At 36.0% G+C, this 20,598-nt stretch overlaps 1 protein-coding gene across 1 annotated transcript in view; it reads right to left on the bottom strand.

The window, feature by feature from the left end:
- AGMO (alkylglycerol monooxygenase) overlaps window positions 1-20,598 on the bottom strand; it is a 139,198-nt gene that overhangs the window by 45,814 nt on the left and 72,786 nt on the right. The window contains exons 8-11 of the mRNA XM_087947305.1: window positions 19,851-19,867; window positions 19,228-19,374; window positions 16,990-17,075; window positions 12,227-12,332 (exon numbers count right to left, since the gene is read on the bottom strand). Coding sequence (XP_087803431.1) covers window positions 12,227-12,332; window positions 16,990-17,075; window positions 19,228-19,374; window positions 19,851-19,867 — 356 coding nt within the window. The remainder of the gene's footprint in view (window positions 1-12,226; window positions 12,333-16,989; window positions 17,076-19,227; window positions 19,375-19,850; window positions 19,868-20,598) is intronic.

Raw genomic sequence — 20,598 nt, 5'->3', positions numbered from 1 at the left:
TCAAGACAGTGGTTTGAAATTAGAGGGGGGGGTCCTCCTGTATTCAGAAATCTACACAGTTGCAGGCATACCTATATTACAAAACCTACTCACAGTAGCCCACACTCTAATTATCTTCCATCGGGATTACTATAATGTAGTGCAAATGGGGCTGTCCTTGAAAAGCATTTAAAAGCTACAGCTGTTGCAAACTGCAGTTGCCCATACAAAGATAGGTGTTTTCCATTATACTTTGACCATCCCACAATTTTGGGAATTGCATAATCTATCATTTGGCTTCTGGATATGATTCAAGTAGCCAGTTGTCAGCTCCAAAAGCCTACATGGCTCCACACCTATTCATATATGAAATCAACTTCCTTGTTCACCTGTAAATTAGTCTGATCAGATTAAATACAGTCAACTCTCTTCAGTTCCTGTTTATAAGAAAATGAAATCTAGGAGAGCCTAGAAAATGTTACCCTCTGTAGATATGATCTGGCTCTTCTTTCCTTGATTTCAGGAGAATAGATAGGACCTGGCTTTTTCACCTAGTCCAGCAGGAAGGCATCTTTGAATGTTGGGTGCACTGTCAGTCACATAATTTTGTAAGATTTTTATAGTCTTTATAAAAATTGAAGTTATTTTTTCATGTTTTATATTTGTTTTATTCCTATGGGTTTATTTAGTCTTTAGTCTTTTTATTGTGTTTTTTATTGTTAGTCTTTGGAGTGAACAGCATACACAGAGTAATAAAATTTTTTAAATGAAATGTGCTCACAATATCATAGGGCAAATTATAGTCCTTGTGTTCATATGGAACAATGTCCATGTATCTGCATTAAAAATAGAGATTTACACTTTAAATCATATCTGGAAGCTAACTGATGGTCAATGCAGGATCTGCAATACTAATAGAACATATTCCTAACAAAATATGTGGTTTAAAATATGTCCATCCTGCTATACATTGACTCATGCCATTAAATAGTTTTGATTGGCAAATAAGTTCATCAATGTCCAGCTTTACCTTGTACTGTCCTTGCTAGATCCTGACAGCTTCTGAGCAGAAAGAATGGAAACCCATATAATTTCCCCTATAATTTCTTCTATAATCTAGGGTGGCATTTAAAGTTGAATATCCATATCCTGGATATTCAATTAAAGCACCCCAAGTTGTTAACTGACTTCATGGAGAAAAGCAGGGAAAGAGGATTATCCTTTGGGGAACCCACAAAGCAAGGACTGTTATGCACTATTATTGGGTGAACCAAGTCACTATGAAAAGAATGAATCAACTGTGTCCAAACCCTGTCCCAGGGTTTGATAACAGGGCTATCAAACTCATGACCCACAGGCCAGCTGCATCAGCCGCTGGCCATGTTCACAACCAGTTTAGCAAAGGGGGGGAAAAGTCATGATATGTCACATGATGCTGCCATGACAACACAAGTTTGACACCCCTGCCGTAAGGTAATCCAATAAGATGCCATGGTCAAAGGTTTCAAAGGCAGCTGAAATATCTAAAAGAGGGGTGTCAAACTCACGTCATCAGGGCATTGTCACGTGAAATATCTGGACTTTTTTCCCCTTTGGCAAACCAGGCATGGGCATGGCTAGCATATGACTCATCCAGCCCACAGGCCAGAGTTTAACAGCCCTGATCTAAAGGGACTGAAACAGAAATACTCTCTTTATCCAAGTCCTGACAGAATTTATTGGGGAGAGAGACCAATGTTGTCCCTATCTGAATTCTGATAATCACGTCATTCAGGATGCTCCAGATCAAGGTGATTGCTTTATATGTCCTCCTTCTCTTGACATCCATGTTACCACCCTATCTTTAAATCATCAGGAAAACATATAATAAGAAGGTCTAAATAATGTTGAGGCCACTGCTATGATCTGTTGGCTGATCAGGAAAGCATGCTGCAGTCCTTTGACTAGAAAAATTGGCCCTGAGACATAAGTTATGAATCCCTGACCTGAAGAACAGTATCCTTCTTCTATAATCCTGCCTGTCAAATAAGAATTTGAAAGCCTTGATCTATGTTAAGGAACAAATGTTAGGCTGATATTTTATCTTCTAAATTAATAAGCAGTGTTAATTGATTCAGATTTTTCATTATATACAATGAATTAAAATTATTACAAATATTGTTGCTGGTTGTTTATTTTTTTCCAGTGGATTATTTTAATTAACCAGAGTATAGAATTTTGGTAGGATATAAAAACAACATTAAAATATAAGCACATTTTCTTATTCTTATTCTTACTGCTAATTTCTATTTCTCCTCTGCTACTTAAGTCATAAATATTCCAACTAACTAATATTCTGGTTTATGTAACAATTCGTGTTTGAAGCACTGTGTCAAAAATACCTTACTGAAAATTAAATCATAAGAGAGCTGTCATACCTGGACAATTACAGCATGTGAGCATTTACACATCCATAATGATATAATTACACTTGATGGCAGTAATAGCACATGATGAGAGCTATTAATAGTATATAAACCACTCACAAACTTCACAAATGATGAATCTCCCATGTGGAGAAATAACATGAAGTATAACAGGCATTATTTATCTATTTCAAGGGTTTGGTTTGCAGAAAACATGGATGGAAAGTTCAAATATATGAAATAAATTCGCAATCTGTAATTCTGAGATCTGTTACATTTCTGTTTTTTAGTATTTCATGTTTTTTGTTTAACATGCTTTTCAATTGTTCCAACAAGTAGTGAAATTTTGAAATTATTTAAAATGAAACTGTAAAAAATAATGTACAATGAAATTGAATAAATAAAAACAAAACAATGGCAAGACCAGTTCACATCTGATTTGGCAAAGTAATCACAGGATTTTTCATAATTAATTTTTTTATTTATTTTATTTATTTGATTTGCCAATTGTTTACAAGATAATAAGTATAAGTGTATACATAGTTGTGAATACATGAAATGGGTACATATAAGAAAAATAAAAGAATAAGAGAAACAATAGGACAGGGACGGTAGGCACGATGGTGCGCTTATGCACGCCCCCTACAGACCTCTTAGGAAAGGGGTGAGGTCAATAGTAGACAGTCTAAGGTTAAAGTTTTTGGGGTTTGGGGAAGAGACTACAGAGTCGGGTAGAGTATTCCAGACATTGACCACTCTATTGCTGAAGTCGTATTTCCTGCAATCAAGTTTGGTGCGGTTTACTTTGAGTTTGTATCTATTGTGTGCTCTTGTGTTGTTATGGTTGAAGCTGAAGTATTCATTGACAGGTAGGACATTGCAATGTATGATTTTATATACCATGCTTAAGTCAGACCGAAGACGGCGTAATTCAAGGTTTTCTAGTTTTAGAATTTCAAGTCTGGTGGCATAAGGTATTCTACAACGAGTAGAAGAGTGGAGAACTCTTCTTGTGAAATATTTCTGGACTTTCTCAATTGTGCTAATATCAGATACGTAATGAGGGTTCCAGACTGATGAACTGTATTCGAGTATTGGTCTAGCAAATGTTTTGTATGCTCTGGTTAGTAGTGTGATATTACCAGAGAAAAAGCTACATAGGATTAGGTTAACAACTCTTAATGCCTTTTTGGCTATGTAGTTGCAGTGGGCTCTAGCACTTAGATCATTAGAGGTGAGTATTCCAAGGTCCTTTACAGAGCTTGGGTCATCAACAAGATCTTGACTATTCAGCTTGTATTTTATTTTCTGATTTTTTTTGCCAATATGTAAGACAGAGCATTTATTTGTTGAGATTTGAAGTTGCCATTTGTTTGACCATTCTGATACATAGTCAAGATCGTTTTGTAGGGTAGCAGTATTGTCTGTGGTATTGAACAGCTTTACATCATCAGCAAAGATAACGCAATTGCTCTTAATATGATCACAGAGGTCGTTTATGTAGAGTATGAAGAGAGTTGGTCCTAGAACACTGCCCTTGGGGACACCACTATTGACAGGTACTGGATTTGATAGGACGCTCCCGATTTTGACCATTTGTTGTCTGTTTGACAGGAATGCTTCTATCCAGTTATTCAGTTGTCCAGAGATACCATAGGATTTTATTTTTAGGAGTAGTTTGTCGTGTACCACTGAATCAAAGGCTTTACAGAAGTCTATGTAGATTGCGTCTATTGCTTTGCCCTGGTCGAGTTGTGTCGTCCATATGTTTTTGCAGTGTAAGAGTTGCAGATTACAGGATAGTTTTTTTCTGAAACCAAATTGTTTATTGGAGAGTAGGTTGTTTGTCTCTAAGTGGAGGATGATGGATTGGTTAATAATTGATTCCATGACTTTACAGGTGACGCAGCATAAGGAGATTGGCCTGTAATTTTCAACTAGGCTTGGGTCTCCCTTTTGAAGATGGGGATGACTGTGGCTTGTGACCATAGGTTAGGCAAGGAGCTGGTCCTGAAAGATTTTTCAAAGATTATGCTTAGAGGTTTGGCTATGGCAGTGGATAGCTTTCTTAAGAAGTAGGCACATATTCCATCCGGTCCAATAGATAGAGATGGTTTTAGATTGCGTAGTGATTTTTCGACATTGTCTTCTGTGAAATCGATATGTATTAGATCATTGTTGTTATCTGTGGTACGGCTAGGAAATACTGGGCATGATCCATTGCTGTTTACAAATACTGAGCCGAAGAATGTGTTAAAGATGTTGGCTTTAATGGTGTCGTCGTTGCAGTCTTTACCATCAGGTCCTATCAAGGGAGGGATGGACCTTGAGTCTTTTAGTTTGTTGTTTACAAAATTGTAAAAAGCACGGGTGGAATTGGTGCTTAGGTTTTCCTCTTGTTTAATGTGATAATTGGTGCATTCAGTCTTTATCTGGTGGCATAAATTTTTGTATCGGTTTTTGAAATTGGCAACGTGACCAGATTTGTTTTTCCGCCAGAGTGATCTCTTTTTGGATTGAAGTTTCCTTATTGATATGGGTAATCTGCTTTTTTGTTTTGTTTTGGGAGTTGTTGTTGGAACATATAGTTTGATGACTCTTTTGACTTCAAGTAAAAATATGTTGTAATGGTCTTCAACGGTATTGCATCCAGTGAATAGAGATTGCCAATCAAGGGATGAGAGATCGTTGTCTATAAGATCATAGTTGCCTTTTTTGAAGTTACAATAGGGGATTACATCATTGTGGTGATTTTTGTGTGGACGTATGTTGAGACAAAAGTCAATCATATTGTGGTCACTACTGGAAAAGGGTTCTTTAGTTTGTATTCCGTAAATTAAGTTCAAATTGTTGCAGAAGATGAGATCGAGGCAGTTGTTTAGTCTAGTGTTGTTGATTACTAGTTGTTCCAGTCACAGATTTCTAATAGCATTGTAGAAGGTTGTGTGTATGATTTCAGTTGTACAATCATTTAGGGTCCAGTCAATATGAGGTAGATTGAAATCACCAAGAAGGATAAAAGGGTATGGGCAGGATGCAGCCCATGTTAGTAATGTATTTAGCTTGTTTACATGTTCGATGTCATAATCAGGTGCTCTGTAACATAGTAAGAATCGAATTGTGATATTTGAGGATAGTTCACAGATGATGGTTTCAGGAAGGGCAAGCTCCTGGGTAACTTGGATATTTTTTAGATGTAAGGATTTTTTATAGAATATAGCAACACCACCTCCTCGACGATTTTCACGATCTGATCTGTAAACATGACAGTCTCTTACTGTGGTAATGGAGTCGGGGAGAGATGCATTGAGCCATGTTTCACAGACAAATATAATGTCGAAGTTAGCCATATTTAGGAGGAAGAGAAATTCAGGTATTTTATTCACGAGGCTTCTTGCATTGAGTAGTTTGCATTTAAGGCCGGCAGTAGTTGGAATTGAGGTAGTTGGGGGCGTGCGTGCCTAGTCTTGGGTGATGGTGGATGGGTTGAGGTAGGGTTGTGGTTGAGGGTAAAAGCTGAGTATTGGGTTGCGTGGCTTACTTTTGATACAGTCAGCATGGTAGTTTTTAGTTATAACAATTAATTTGCAAGCAACCTCATGTTGTTTTCAATTATACTGTATACAATTTGACAAACAACAAATAAAATTGTACCTCCATCTTTGGAGGAATACCCATAATTAACTAATTAATTAATTGAATTTATATAGCCTCTCCTCTCAGTAAAGTGACTCTGGACAGCTTACAATTTTAAAACTATAAAATAGTTAAGACACTTAAAAATAATTAAAACATCCTAAAATAATACATAAGCAGCCAAGATAGTTAATCAACTAAGAGTAAAGCCAAGAAATAGGGCCTTCATCACATTCACAACCAGGAACATAAACAAAGTTTTTAAGCCTTCCAAATGGTTGGGGCCATTCTAATCTCCAAAAGAAGAATATCCGACAAAACAGGCGCTATGGCAGAGAAAACCTATCTTCTAATCCCTGCCAGTTGACAGTGATTGTCTGACAGGATCTTCAGCATGCCTAGTTTGCCAAATTGAATTGGACGAGTAGAGCTCTTGGAAAAAGATGGACCCTTAGATAAACCAGTGTAATAGTTACTATGATTATATAATTTCTTTAAAGCCTTGCCACATCAAAAGCAAACATGGGAAATGGTCCTACATTCCATCTTTTCTATGAGTGCAAGTCAAAATGATGGAATGCTATGAGGCGAGCTCTTGTAGAAATATTTGGCAAACTTTCTACCTGACTTCTCTGATACACATAACTTATGGTAAATACATATAAATCAGGAAGATAATGGAATTATCCAAGAAATGTAATATATTTTGCTGCACGCAGTGAAGAATGAGATGATTCCTCTTTATTTCCATATCCAAAACTTGATTAGCTTAGCAGTTTATTTAACATTGCCACTGCAGCAAAATTCTACAATGGAGTCAATAGGCCAGGTTAGAAAATATAGGACTCAGAGCACTGTACTCCCTTTTCTTAAACTGATGTTTACCTAACTCTCAATATCTGCTGTCTGAGATAGCATTTTGCCTAATGGTTTGTCTGCAAAGCAATAATCACAATATAAGTGTCTTGTGGCAGATTGAAGTCTTAAAACATTTATGACATAACCTTGATGCAATTAATCAGATCAGTTGCTTTATGCTGTACAATGCTATTTATCGTGTAAAAAAACTATGGAACCTTTCTAAAAATGTTAGAAATTTATTGCTGTAATACTTTACAATAATGATTATACTCTCACATATATATTACAAGCATCATGGAACAGTCAGTACTTAATGTCTGTCTTGTGTTGTTTGAACTAAATTACATGTTATATTTAACATATAGAATGCAACCATTATAAAGCTCATTTTATTTTTAATTCAGTTCTACTGAATCTTTAAAAATCATCAATAGATTTCTTATGAGAGTCAATGAGAACTTGCATTTCCAAATAAATCTAAAATTGATGCAACTATCATTTTTATTTTCTTTCACTAGGCCTATACAAGCCATACAATGAAATGATTTGTTTAACCTTGTACATCTATTCCCCAAAGCTGAAAACTAGATATAGCAGCTCAAAGGATTTGTGCTATTGCATCAGTCTATCCAAGATTTCCTTGGTGCCTGAATATTCACATAAGACATTCCAGTTGCAATAGAGAGCAAACCAAATACCCGAGGATTTGAGAAGTGAATCCAATGAAGCAATCTGCTTGTTGAATGATTTGCACAGCCTAACGACAGACCTCTATTAAACTGTAGTCATGACAATACACTAGTTATTCCGATGTTTCTTTAACTACTTTAGTCTGAAAACTTTGACAATGACATTGTTGGAATAGTTATTTGTCCTGACTCATTTTCACATCAGAAGTAAGGTTATTCAGAATTCCACTTAATTCACCCACATTTCAATTCTTTAGAGATCATAATACTTGCATCTTTAATGCAACTGTTTGATTTAAAGGTTTAAATTCCCATCATTTGCTATATATTTTAAAAAGCTATTTTGAAATAATTAGTTGAAACAAATAGTAATAATACTAATATAGGCAGAACCAGTTTGGTCCAGTAGTTAGGCAACAGGGCAACAAGCCACAGTCCGTGAATTCAAATGCTACTCTACTCTCTGAGTGCTATCGCTCTCTCTCTCAGCCCAAATCAATCTTCGAAGGTTGTTATTGCTGTAGGGAAAACAGGAGAAGGATGGTATGTTGCCTTGAGTTATTTGTAAAAATTATAAATGCAGGATACAAATAAATTCTCTCTCTCTCTCTGTGTATGTATGTGTGTGTATACACACACACACACACATCTCATTCTGAGATTAAAACAAAATATCAGTTATATAGATATGGCTGTGAATCTAGAAGTCTGATTCCTTTGCAGATTTTTTTTCACTTCTTATTAACTATATTGATAAGCAATGGTTATCTGCTTTTAGGTTTTAGGACATAGTTAAGCTCATATTTACAGGTAAAATATCCTTTTTAGATTACAAATGTAAATATATATAGTTCAACATAATTGTAAAAGACTATGATATAATCCCTCTAGATGACAATTTGTAATTAAAGTGGTTTCAATGAAGTTTGAGTTATTTAAATAAAACAGCTGAAATGCTTTTAAATGCTAATTCTTGTACAAGGAAAAGGGTTAGCATCATATTGTTAGCACTATCTAAGAAAAACTGCATTCCACATTGTACACAAATTATTGCCTTGAGTTGTCAAGTACGAATGACATAAATAGTGCCAGATGTTTCTTTTATAGCAAGTACTACAGAAAATTTCATAATTTCCAGTTATATACAAGTGCTGGATAGAGTCTCACAACCAAGAGATCCCAACAATAAATGTTTTGTTTACTTTTCTATGAAGAAACAGATGTTTAAGTCTCATCTTCAATGATAATACTTGACAGTTTCCAATCTGATTTGTTTCTGTTTCCCTCAAATATATACTTTCTGATTGTAATTAAGCCCAGGGAAAATGTGTCTCTTGATTTTACCGCCTGAAGCTGCAGCTGTTGGCTGACATTATCAAAGCCTCACTATTGCAAACTCACGTGCAAATCTCATCAAGTGTAGACATTTCTAATTAATTCCAGAAGTCTTTCTTTTGTTCAGATCAGGAGACAGAAGAAAAATAATGATCAGCTTCCAAACAGTGGGTGTTGAGCTTCAGCATGGAGATTTTAAAAACTCTAACTTGGCTGCCCCAGCACAACTGCAGAACAATTTTACGGTCAATTGGCCACAGCATTTGGAACTATACATCATCATCTGTACTGGATGGTAATGAAGCTAACACAACTACAAATAGAATTGGTAATGACATTGTCACAATGAGTTGGAAAGCAATATTTCCAAAGGAAATCTTTATCACTTGTGCCATCATGTCATTGAAAAGATATATCATACTATCTGATGAGTCCAGATTTATTTGTTAGTGGATATGGTATCAACAGTATGGCTTGTGTTTATTTAAACAAGAGTAGGCGATTGTAATGGTCAGGATAGCACTTACTATGTTGAGTGAAAGGATAGCTGAGGCATCTGGTGGTCATTTAAAGAATCATCAGAGAAGATTTTCAAAAGTTTTGAACAATGGAGAATGATGGGAGTTCTCCAAATAGCCCAAAACAATTTGTGCAAATCAGTTTTTGGGGGAGGGGATCTGGAAGTCATAAAAGGAGTTGTACATGTGGCTTGCAAGATGTCTATCTTTGGTTTCCATCAATATATGATACCAATCTTTAAGGCCCCAAAGGACAACTGGATTTGCTTGGTTTTTATTTTTCTTTGAAAATGTTTCCCTTCTCATTGAAGAAGCTTCTTCAGTTCTGGACTTTTGAAAAGCACCTTTGGAATAATGAGCTGGATGATTGAGAATCTCCACAGGCATTCAACCTTTAAGGTAGTATTTCCCCCTATCGCTTTCTCTCTTCATCTTTCTATAATTGCCTTCAGCCCCTACTCCACAGATATCTCAAGGGTATGAGCAATGGGTAAGTAACTTCTTTTCTAAATTCAGAATTTCAAGTTTGAAGATTGCACTGGGTTTTACAATGCATCAAGGACTCTAAAACTCTAAAAGTTCATGAAACTATTTTTATTATTGATGGAATAATTGGCTCAGCTTAAAATTTTATGAGCAAGAAGAGAACAATATCCAGCAATTATCCGAGGGGTTGGGGAATAACTTGGGGAGAGGGGTCAAAGGGTAAAAAATTGAGGATTCAGAGGAGTAAAGTACTAAGGTAACTGATGGGAATGAAAGCAGACAAGAAGACAAAAAGCAACAGAAACAAGTATAGCTATGGAAGCAATCAATAGTAAAGTACCTACAGGTACTCCTTGACATATAACTGTAACTAGGCATAGTTTTGGTCATATGTTATGAGTGTTGTAAAGTGGGTCACCACATAACTATCTGATTTTTTTTTTTACATTTTTTCTTGCAGTCGTTAAGCAAATGCAGCAGTCATGAAGCAAATGTGACAATCATTAAGAAAACCCATTGTCTGCTATGGGGAGAAGTTACCAGAAAATGGAAGTAAGCAGTGGTGTCCAGCACAAACATCATACATTGTGTTTATCTCTTCACATGGGACTGCAAATTGATGCAAAATGGGCTGGTTGCTGAGCATCCAAAATGCAGTCATATGATTGTGGAAGGATGGTCATTGGAACTTAGAATCATATATATGATTCTATATATATAAAACACACACACACACACACATATTGGGGAGGGTCCATCATAATTTTAAATGGTTGCTAAGAAGCCATATCACAAGTCAAGGACTACCTATATTGGCAGAAAATAGCTTAGGAGACAGATATAGAAAAAGTTATGTTGCATTCTCTCAAGTTCCCTGATGCCTCCAGCCATACTTTTCTATATGTTTTATATGTCTCATATATTTTAAGCAGAATCTTACAAACAGTACTATTTTTTCACATTCTCAATTTTTTCTGAGTTCTTTGGAACAAAAGCAATATGGAAAGGGTAAATAAATACTGTATAGAATTTTTTATAGAAAGAAAAGCACATATGTATGCATAAAGATATAAAAACTGCATATGAAACCAACACATGTACTGATTAGCTGAAATATTTAATATCTAAATCAACAATTGTGCTAATTTAAGATGTGTGAACATAATTATAAATTTTGGAAGTATGAATAAACAAATTATATAGATGATATAATAATTCATTTTACAAGGAGAATAATTTGGCAGACATAAATTATATTTATTCATTTTCTGTTTAAATCATAATGTCTGTTTGAGAATAACTATGCTTTTCTAAGCTTGTAAAGTATTATAGAGCAGTGGTCGCCAACCTTTTGGACCTCAGGGACCACCAAACTCATAATTTTAGAACCCAGGGACCTCTAACTGGTTCTGTGGGTGTGGCCTAATTTGCGGGTGTAGCTTGGTGGTCATGTGACTGGCTGGGCCTGGCTTGTATGTAAATATTATAAATATTTACATAAATATTGAACTTTTTATAAAAAAAGAGCAACTTTTACCCAAAATCAGGCAAAGCAGGCAGGAAGATTGAGTTGCTCACAGAATCACAGATTCATTCAGAAATCTATCTATCTGCCATTGGCTAGCTCAGTCTGTCACATAAAATTTGCTTGCAAGCAAACTCACAAAATTAACTCACAACACTCCATGCATGTAAATATTGAATTTTTTATTAAAAAAAGAGCAACTTTTACCCAAAATCAGGCAAAGTAGGCAGATTGAGTTGCTCACAGAATCATTCAGTGATCTATCTATCTGCCATCGGCTAGCTCAGTCTCTCAAATTTGCTTGTCATGAGTCTGCACTGAATTTGTTTGCAAGCAAACCTTCAGTCCTAAGGGAGGTTCGGCTGTACTTAAAAGCAGAACCGAAGATTAAAAGGTTAGCCAGAAAGCAAGAAATCCAACCATTTGCTGCTTCCTAGCTAATCTAAATCTCCCGGCACAGCAGAACAGATGATGGTCGGAAAAAGAAAAAATAGAAATTTAGCAGGCTAGTTTACCAGATAAGGAGTGAGTGGGCGGGGAGGGTTCCCTTGCTGGTCATGTTGGGCGGTGCAGCCTTGTGTTTCTGCGCAGCCTAAATTAATTGCTTTGGGGGGGTGCTCTGGGTGTGAGATTTCTCTGCGGTCCACCAAAATTTTCTCATGGGCCACCAGTGGGCCGCGGCCCACCGGTCGGTGACCGCTGTTATATTGTCACTTTGTGAAATAAATGTGACAAAGAAAATAAATAAATGACATAAATATGGATAATTTTATAATAAACAACTTTTCTTACCTCATAGGTGGTTGATAAAAGGGCAGAATGTACTTGCAAATAACCAAGCTTCTTCAGAGCAAGAAAAAGAGAGCAACGTGCAGATTCCAAGAAAGCCACTTCAGGTCTAAAATTGCAATTTTAAAATGACCAAATTAATTGACTCTTTAATTGATTACATGGCTAATTTTATAAACATAAATAACAGAGATGAACAAAGTAGGAAAGACAGATCTGGAAACATTTTAATTGTACAGGGAGAAATCATATCATATTAAATTAAAATTAGGTCTATTTTAAGTATTTTAGAGAAGCTCCTAGCATATTATTCAAAAGCTAAGTTATCTACACATTTCTACCTTTTAGGTCACGGGTCTTTGGTCCATTGGGCATTGGGATACAAAAGTGGTAGGCAAGCACACAGAGCTCCATTTGCACATGCGTGAGATTAGGTTGTATGCATGGAACCATCCCGTCCCCTTCCCACCACAGGAAGGTTAGGGACTGCTGCTTTCGGTAACAAAAAAAAAAAACCATAATCAACAACTGTGATATTCAGGAATTATGGACAGCACTTAGTAGTATCATTATGGTGGCATAAAACACCATGTGACATAGACTCTTTATTTTCATTCTAACAAAAGAGTCAGACCTAATTTTTTTATTTTTGTTAGTGCAAGAACTTATATAAACTGTTCCATAAATATGTCAATGATTTTGCACAATGTCATTACAGGTAGTCATTGACTTACAATCATTCTTTTAATGACTGTTTGAAATTACAACAGCATTGAAAAAAATGACATGACCTTATTAACCCCATGGTCACATGGTCAAAATTCGAGTACTTTGCAACTGGCCTGTATTTATGACATTTATGTCCTGAGATCATGAAATCAGCATTTGAGAATTTCCAGTCAGCTTCTGAAAAGCAAAATTAATGGTAGAAGCCAGATTCACTTAAGAATCACATGATTCACTTAATAACCATGGCAAAAATGTTTGTAAAATGGGACAAGTTAAAGACTAATTCTATGCTATTTCTTGCAATTATGGCTTTTGCTAAATGTCATTTCTTGAATTTGTTCAGCTGGTACAATACAGCAAACAATCTTCAAATGGTATTTATGAATGTGTAGATGATATTGAAATGCTAGAAAGTGAAAGAAATTAATTTAATACTGCAAAAATAAATGTATGCATTATATACTACAGTATAAAATAAAAAAAATTAAGAATACAAAATATATGGTAATATTATTTTTGGAAATTGACAGAATTATGTTATTTGTACTCGAGATATTCTACCAACTTTTCAAAGTAATTTTGCAAATAATTGTATGAATTATGGAATTTCAGAAGGAATTAGTATTTGATTGTTTCTTGATAGCTCTCCATTGGCCCTCATTTTGCAGAGATTTGAGATTTGTATATTATGATTTTTAATCATTTTTCAGGCTCCCAACATTATTTCAACAGGCTCCCAACATTATTTTAATGTGAATTTTTGAACTTATACCTATTGCTTTGATCCGTTTTCCAATGAGTGATACATTCAGTAATGATATTTAATTTTATCAATTTGTCAATCCAGGGGTATAAATATTCTCTTAGCTTCTGATTATTGATAATGCTTGATCATTCAGATGAGCTATCAACCAAAATATCTGAAGGGCACTTTGTTGCCTATTCTATATATATATATTTGTTTTCTGAGGTTTTCGCGGGTATTTGTATGTGGATCTTTGGTTATTCAGGTTTTCTCCCGCATAAAATTGGAAGTATCTTGGCAACGTTTCGATGAAATCTCATTCGCCATCTTCAGGCTTGTGTCTTCAGCTTTGTGCTTACTATATATATATATATATATATATATATATATATATATATATATATATATATCGATCTTTGGTTATTCGGGTTTTCTCCGCGTAAGATTGGAAGTATCTAGGCAATGTTTCGATGAAGTCTCATTCATCATCTTCAGGCTTCTGTCTTCAGCTCTGTGCTTCTCAGAGTGATGTGAGCTTGCAGCTGCTTCTTCCTTTTAACTGCTAGTGGGGGTGTGACTTGATTGGGTGGGGGCTTGGCTGTGTTCTGATTGGGTGGGGTGTGTTCTCATTGGTTGGGGGGTTGGCTGTGTTCTGATTGGTTGGGGGGTTGGCCATGTTCTGATTGGCTGGAGGTGTGTTCTGTTCAGGTGGGGGCTTAGAGATAGAAAAACGCCCACACAGCATGAATAAAAGAGATGACACCTCCCGCTTACCAGCCATTTGGAAACCCACCCTCATGAACAGACCTAACATGATGAATGACACCAGACCCACACACACGAGGGCCACACAAGATGCCACCACCACACTTCCACGTAAAAAGCAGACTCACACCCACACAGAAGATGAGACACGACCACAGACCAGAAGCCGCACTGCAGCTGCATCACTACCCACTTCAAACCCCTCTGAGCCATACATGAAGCGAACTGACCCCCCACCATGAAGATGCAGCACGACCACGAACTCGAAGCCAAACAGCAAGATCACAGCTCACCAGCTCAAATCCCCAGTAACTAAGACCAACCTGAGCACAACCAAGCTCCCACCTGAACAGAACACACCTCCAGCCAATCAGAACATGGCCAACCCCCAACCAATCAGAACACAGCCAACCCCCAACCAATGAGAACACACCCCCACCCAATCAGAACACAGCCAAGCCCCACCCAATCAAGTCACACCCCCACTAGCAGCTAAAAGGAAGAAGCAGCTGCAAGCTCACATCACTCTGAGAAGCACAGAGCTGAAGACAGAAGCCTGAAGATGATGAATGAGACTTCATCGAAACGTTGCCTAGATACTTCCAATCTTACGTGGGAGAAAACCCGAATAACCAAAGATCCACATACAAATACCCGCGAGAACCTCAGAATATATATATATATATATATATACATACATACATACATACATACATACATACATACATACATACATACAGATACATACACACACACACACACACACACACACACACACACACACACTATTTAGCTTGGAGAACCTGTTTTAAAAAAAGAGAAAAAAATCTGGAACTATGATCAAGAGGGAAAACTTTATAGTAATATTAAATTTGCTGAGGTCACATGAACTTCTTTTTACTGAACCTCTTCAAATTCTTGTGGAATTCCAGAGTTCAATCAATCAAATGTTTATTGTCAATGTACAACATGTATACAATGAAATTGAAATGAACCTCCTTGGTGCTGGCCCTGCAAGTCTATCATATTAAACCAAATTGTGGTGTTTACGTTGTCAGGATTCCTGCAATTCCCCCAATTAACTCATAAAACATTTTTTATACACGTTTTATAGTTGTCATATGTTTCAGAAGTCCAAAACATATGACAATCCATGGATAAAAGCTATTTTTCAGCCAATTTGTTTGGCTGGCTATGCTTCTACATCTCCTGCCCAATGGTAGGAGAGTAAAGAAGTGCTGACCAGGGTTTGAATCATCCCTGAGGATTTTCTTCACTCTGCTGAAGCAGCAGGTCCTGGCGATTTTGTCCAATGGTGTCAGGGGACAGCCGTTATTTTTTTGTGTAGGCTTATCACCCTCTGTAATGCCTTTTCGTCCACAGCTGTCAAGCCAGCATACCATACCATAATACAATATGTAAGTATGCTTTCTATCATAGACCAGTAAAAGGAAGTAATCAGTCGTTGTTCCACCTCATATTTCCACAAGACCCTAAAGAAATGAAGTCTCTGTTGAGCCTTCCTGACCACCTGAATTGTGTTATTTTTCCAGGTGACATCTTGGCTAAGGTGGGAAAGAGAAGACCCTCTCCACACAGTCCTCCTTGATGTTGAGTGGGGCAGGTTTCTCTCTCTGCTTCTGGAAGTCTAATACTATCTTTGTCTTGCTGGTGTTTAGATGCAAGTTGTTTTCTGAGTACCATGTGGATAATGTCTGGACTTCTTCCCTGTATGCTAATTCGTCTCTCCTATAATAAGACCCAGTACAGTGGTATCATCTGCAAACTTTATTATCATGTTAGATGGATTAGAAGATATGCAGTTGTATGTGTACAATGAGTACAGGTATGGACTGAGCACGCAGCCCTGAGAACCAGTGCTGAGCTTCAGGGAGGAGAATGTGATAGACCCAGCTCTCACTGTTTGTGGCTAGTCCATCAAAAAGTTTTTAATCCAATCACAGGTGCGAGAAGGGAAATTCAAGTCAGTCAACTTTTTGATGAGAATGTCCAACAAAATAGTGTTAAAAGCAAGTTGTAATCTATGAAAAGCATTCTGATGTAGTTTGTAATTCCCCAGATAAAGATGGAAAAACCTCATCTGTAGTACAGCATTGTCTCATAGTTCTAGACTTATTGTCTTAAGGTCCTAGACTCTTTAAGAAAACTATTATTCCATAAGCTAGACAGTTTGTGTTTAACTTTTTAATTAAAATTTCCTAGTGGCAATGAGCATCACTAAGCACTCAGCACTATTTGTTTTGCTATTATATGAAAAAATCCTCTATTGTTTCCCTCCTCTATCGACGCCTAGACAAAAAAAAAATCAGAATCTTAAGGATGCATTATTTTCCCTTTCACTATTATTCAGAAGAGATATATAAAATGTTTCTCCTGTTTAAATCACCAAATATCATTTTGACATTTGTCCTCTGTGTGATTTTAATACCAGAAGAAACTATTTTGGCAGAGAAAATGCTTTTACTGTCTAACAAACAGATATAGAAATTAAGATTCAATTGCCTACCTTTGGTCCATAAGGAAACCAATGGAGGTCAATGTCAGACCAATGTAGCCAACTCTCATGAGAAGAGTTACCTGTGATAACGTCTGTTAAAACAACAAGCAGACAAATTACTCATTTAGGTTAGGTCTCTGGAGAGATATTGTGTTCTAAACTTCCCAGTGAGGTAGTCTGAACTTTCAGTCTCAATTATATGAGTTTGTTACTGTCTGCTTTTTGAATAGTTTGATACTTTAAACTTTACAACTGCAAATCCACTGAAAATCCTTTATCCCTCCTTCATGACTTTGGGTTTCAAAGCTGAAGGTTACAAAACTTGGATATTTTCCTCTAAATAATTCTTTGCACAATATTACTTTTGAAAATAATTCTTTCATTGTTATTATGGTTTATTCTCTTGATGTTTGAACCTTTAATGACCTGAAACAAAGTGGTAGACCTGTTTTCTAAATAAATATCATATCACATATCTGCCTCCTTTCTCCAGCCTTTCTTTTAGTAGCATTAGATCTTTAAATTTTCCAATCTGCATTCTCTGGAGAATATTAGCAACTGAAAAAAAGTATCCTGTTAAAAGGAGGGGTGGAAATATAGAAAGAGAATAAGTTAGACAGCTTAATCTTATATGTATTTTTCTGCTTCATAGCTATTAAAAGTATTGAGTAATGTTACTATTTGGAATCTGGACTCTTCATATTTGAATCAAGTGGAACATTAAGTGTATTCAGTTCAATTCAGATACCTTGGTTATAATACACAAATGGGAAATATGTGGTTGAAAGGATTGAAATTTATATTACGTTATAGATTTATTTTTTATAAAATGCTGTACTGTTGGGATATTATACCAGAAAAATAATCTAGAATGTATAAAGGTGCTTCAGATCTTTATTGGAAATGTGAACAATAGGAAGGATATTTTATCATGTTTACTAATTTGGGACTCAAATGTATACTCTGAGATTTTACAGATAATCCTGAACTTACTGTCATTTTATGATCATTTGGAGTTAAAATGGCTTCAAATGGATGCTTTATCATCATTGTAAAATGTGATCACATAACCGTATTTCAGGCATTTTGCAAATTTTTCTCCTTCATGACAGATTGCAGCATTACATAGTCATGTGATTGTGAATTGTGATATTTTTTTGCTAACTTCCAGCAAAAAAAAGGTTTATTTGGAACAATAAGGCATTCATTTAAAGACTCAAGTGATTTGTTTAATGACCACATAGACCAAATGTCACATAGTTACTTCAGCTTATGACCACAATGATTTATGACTGGAGTTTTGGTCTCAATTGTGTACATAAGTTAAAAACTTCCTATAAAAATTAATATTCAACTGAACTTCAGAACAATTGGATAAGTGATTTGAAAAAAAAATCCATGCATAGTCTTTTTATATATGATAACCACAGTGAGATTATTGTTTGTACAGACAAACAGATTTGCCAATATTTACCAGGTGGAATGGTTGGTGAAATTAACAGAACTTGCTAAAATGGCTAAATTAATTTGTTTGATTAGAATAAAATATAATATTTGTTCATTCATAAATGACAAAAACCCCTTACAGACTTTTTGTTTAAACTTTTAAAAAATACACTTGTGATTTATGGCTTTGATGGTTAGATAGGATAGCTTATAGACAGAAAAGAGTCTTGAAGTCAGTGTTGGGCTATTGAATTATTTCTGAAAAAACATGGCAGCTGAGACAGTGGCAATCAACAAGGATACTGGTAATTGGAGCCTCAAACAGCAGCCCAAATTCTTTTTCTATGGGTGTGGAGAACTCATTAAGCCATCTGACCCAGGCCATTTTTGAGTGGGTTTGCTTCACTAAAGATTCAAAAGGCACTTATCATCCCTAAAGTTTTAACTTCTATTAAACTACAAAAACAGAATCATTGCTTTAAATACAACTTAATCATTTTATAAGCCAACACAAATTTCTCATTTGTGCCAACATTTTAATCATAGAGCCACTTTCATACTTTTGATAAAAGTGATGCCAAAAGGATAGTTCATTGCAACAATTATTCTTAGCATAAATATCTACTGATTCAGACTAATTTTCTCTTACAGAAAAAGAGAATTTTTAATTGGGAAGCTGTTTACAATACAGGGAACACAATGATTTTTAATACTGCTCAATAAAATTGCAGAAGAAAATGAATTATTAGCAGTCTGGCAAATTAATACAACATCCCACTTAGAAAGGCAAACATAATGTACCTCACTGCTCAAAGTACAAGCTAATCTTGTATTCTGATATACCATGAACATTTTTGAATGTTCTATATGCTTTGATACCTCAATACTTAGCCAAACCACTGTGGTTTTATCAAGAACTATGAAACTGAATATAATAGTTGTTACTGCCTACTGAAAAAAAAACAAGAAGGGAAAATTATCCCTATACACCAATGTATATTTACTGACCTAGGAAAATTATGTGACCTCACACATTTTCTAATATCAATTAGATTATGCCATTCCCCTAGGCCCGTGATGGGGAAACTAGGGCACCCGTGCCTCAAGTTGCACGCAGAGCCATTTCTGCCAGTACGTGAACCGCCACCTGGAACAGATCCACTGTGCATGTGCACGTGCCTCCCACCAGCCAGCTGATTGTCGGGTATCTGCTGCATATGCACGGGGGGCAAGGTGCATGCGGGAGACCCATATGCATGCACAGAAGCACATGGTGTGCATAGGGGGGCATGTGTGTATGTGTAGGGGGGCAGAGGGGGTCACGCACACATTACATTATGGGTGGCATGCAACAAAGAAAAGGCTAGCCATCACTGACCTAGAACCTGAATCTGCTGGCTACAACTATTGTACTGTAATGTTACCAGCTCAATAATAAGTGCTGAAACAATAAAAGATAATATGTATAGGTCAGGATTGAAATGAGGCGTCATTTGTACTCTTCAAACTTGGTTGGTTTTTTGCAGACATTTCATTACTCAAACTAGTGCTACCACTCATCATCACTAGCACTGATAATACCTAGTTTTGATAATAAAACATCTACAAGAAAACTACAAAGTTCAGAGCATCAGTGACCCTCAGTGCTGAAACATTTTTTCTATCTATACTGGTATCCGCAAAGGACCACATTCTGACCACTACTTTCATTCCTATATAGACCTTGTGACCAGAACCTCTTATCCTAATTGCTATATTCCTGATGATGTTATGATCAGCAGCAAAACATGAAACAGCCTCTAATTTGCACTATATGACAGGAGTGGATATGCATCTTCAACTGAAACTGAAGCTCAACATTAAGAAAACCAAATATCTTGAGTACAATTTCCAGGCCAATAGTATAGTCAAGATAGATAGATCCAATTTCAATAGTGTTAGCTAGTGTAAACATCTGAGTTCATATATGACTGTAACATACTACTGGATGACTAAAGAGAAATTAAGTATGTTACTGATGTTCTATGCAATCAGACAATTTCTCTATATCTGAAATTTAAAATTTATCAAATAGTTATCAAATGGTAATATAAGTTATGAAATGGTAATATAACTGGTAATGTAAATTAGGGAATGTTGACCAGCAACAAAGAAGCCAAGAGCAGACTCTCA

The sequence above is a fragment of the Notechis scutatus genome, chromosome Z, assembly GCF_049901735.1.
Source record: "Notechis scutatus isolate UNSWTSFEM ecotype Mainland chromosome Z, rNotScu1.2, whole genome shotgun sequence".
Taxonomy (NCBI): Eukaryota; Metazoa; Chordata; class Lepidosauria; order Squamata; family Elapidae; genus Notechis; species Notechis scutatus.
The sequence above is the reverse complement of the archived record's forward strand: the minus strand, read 5'-3'. Positions and strand labels throughout refer to the sequence as shown.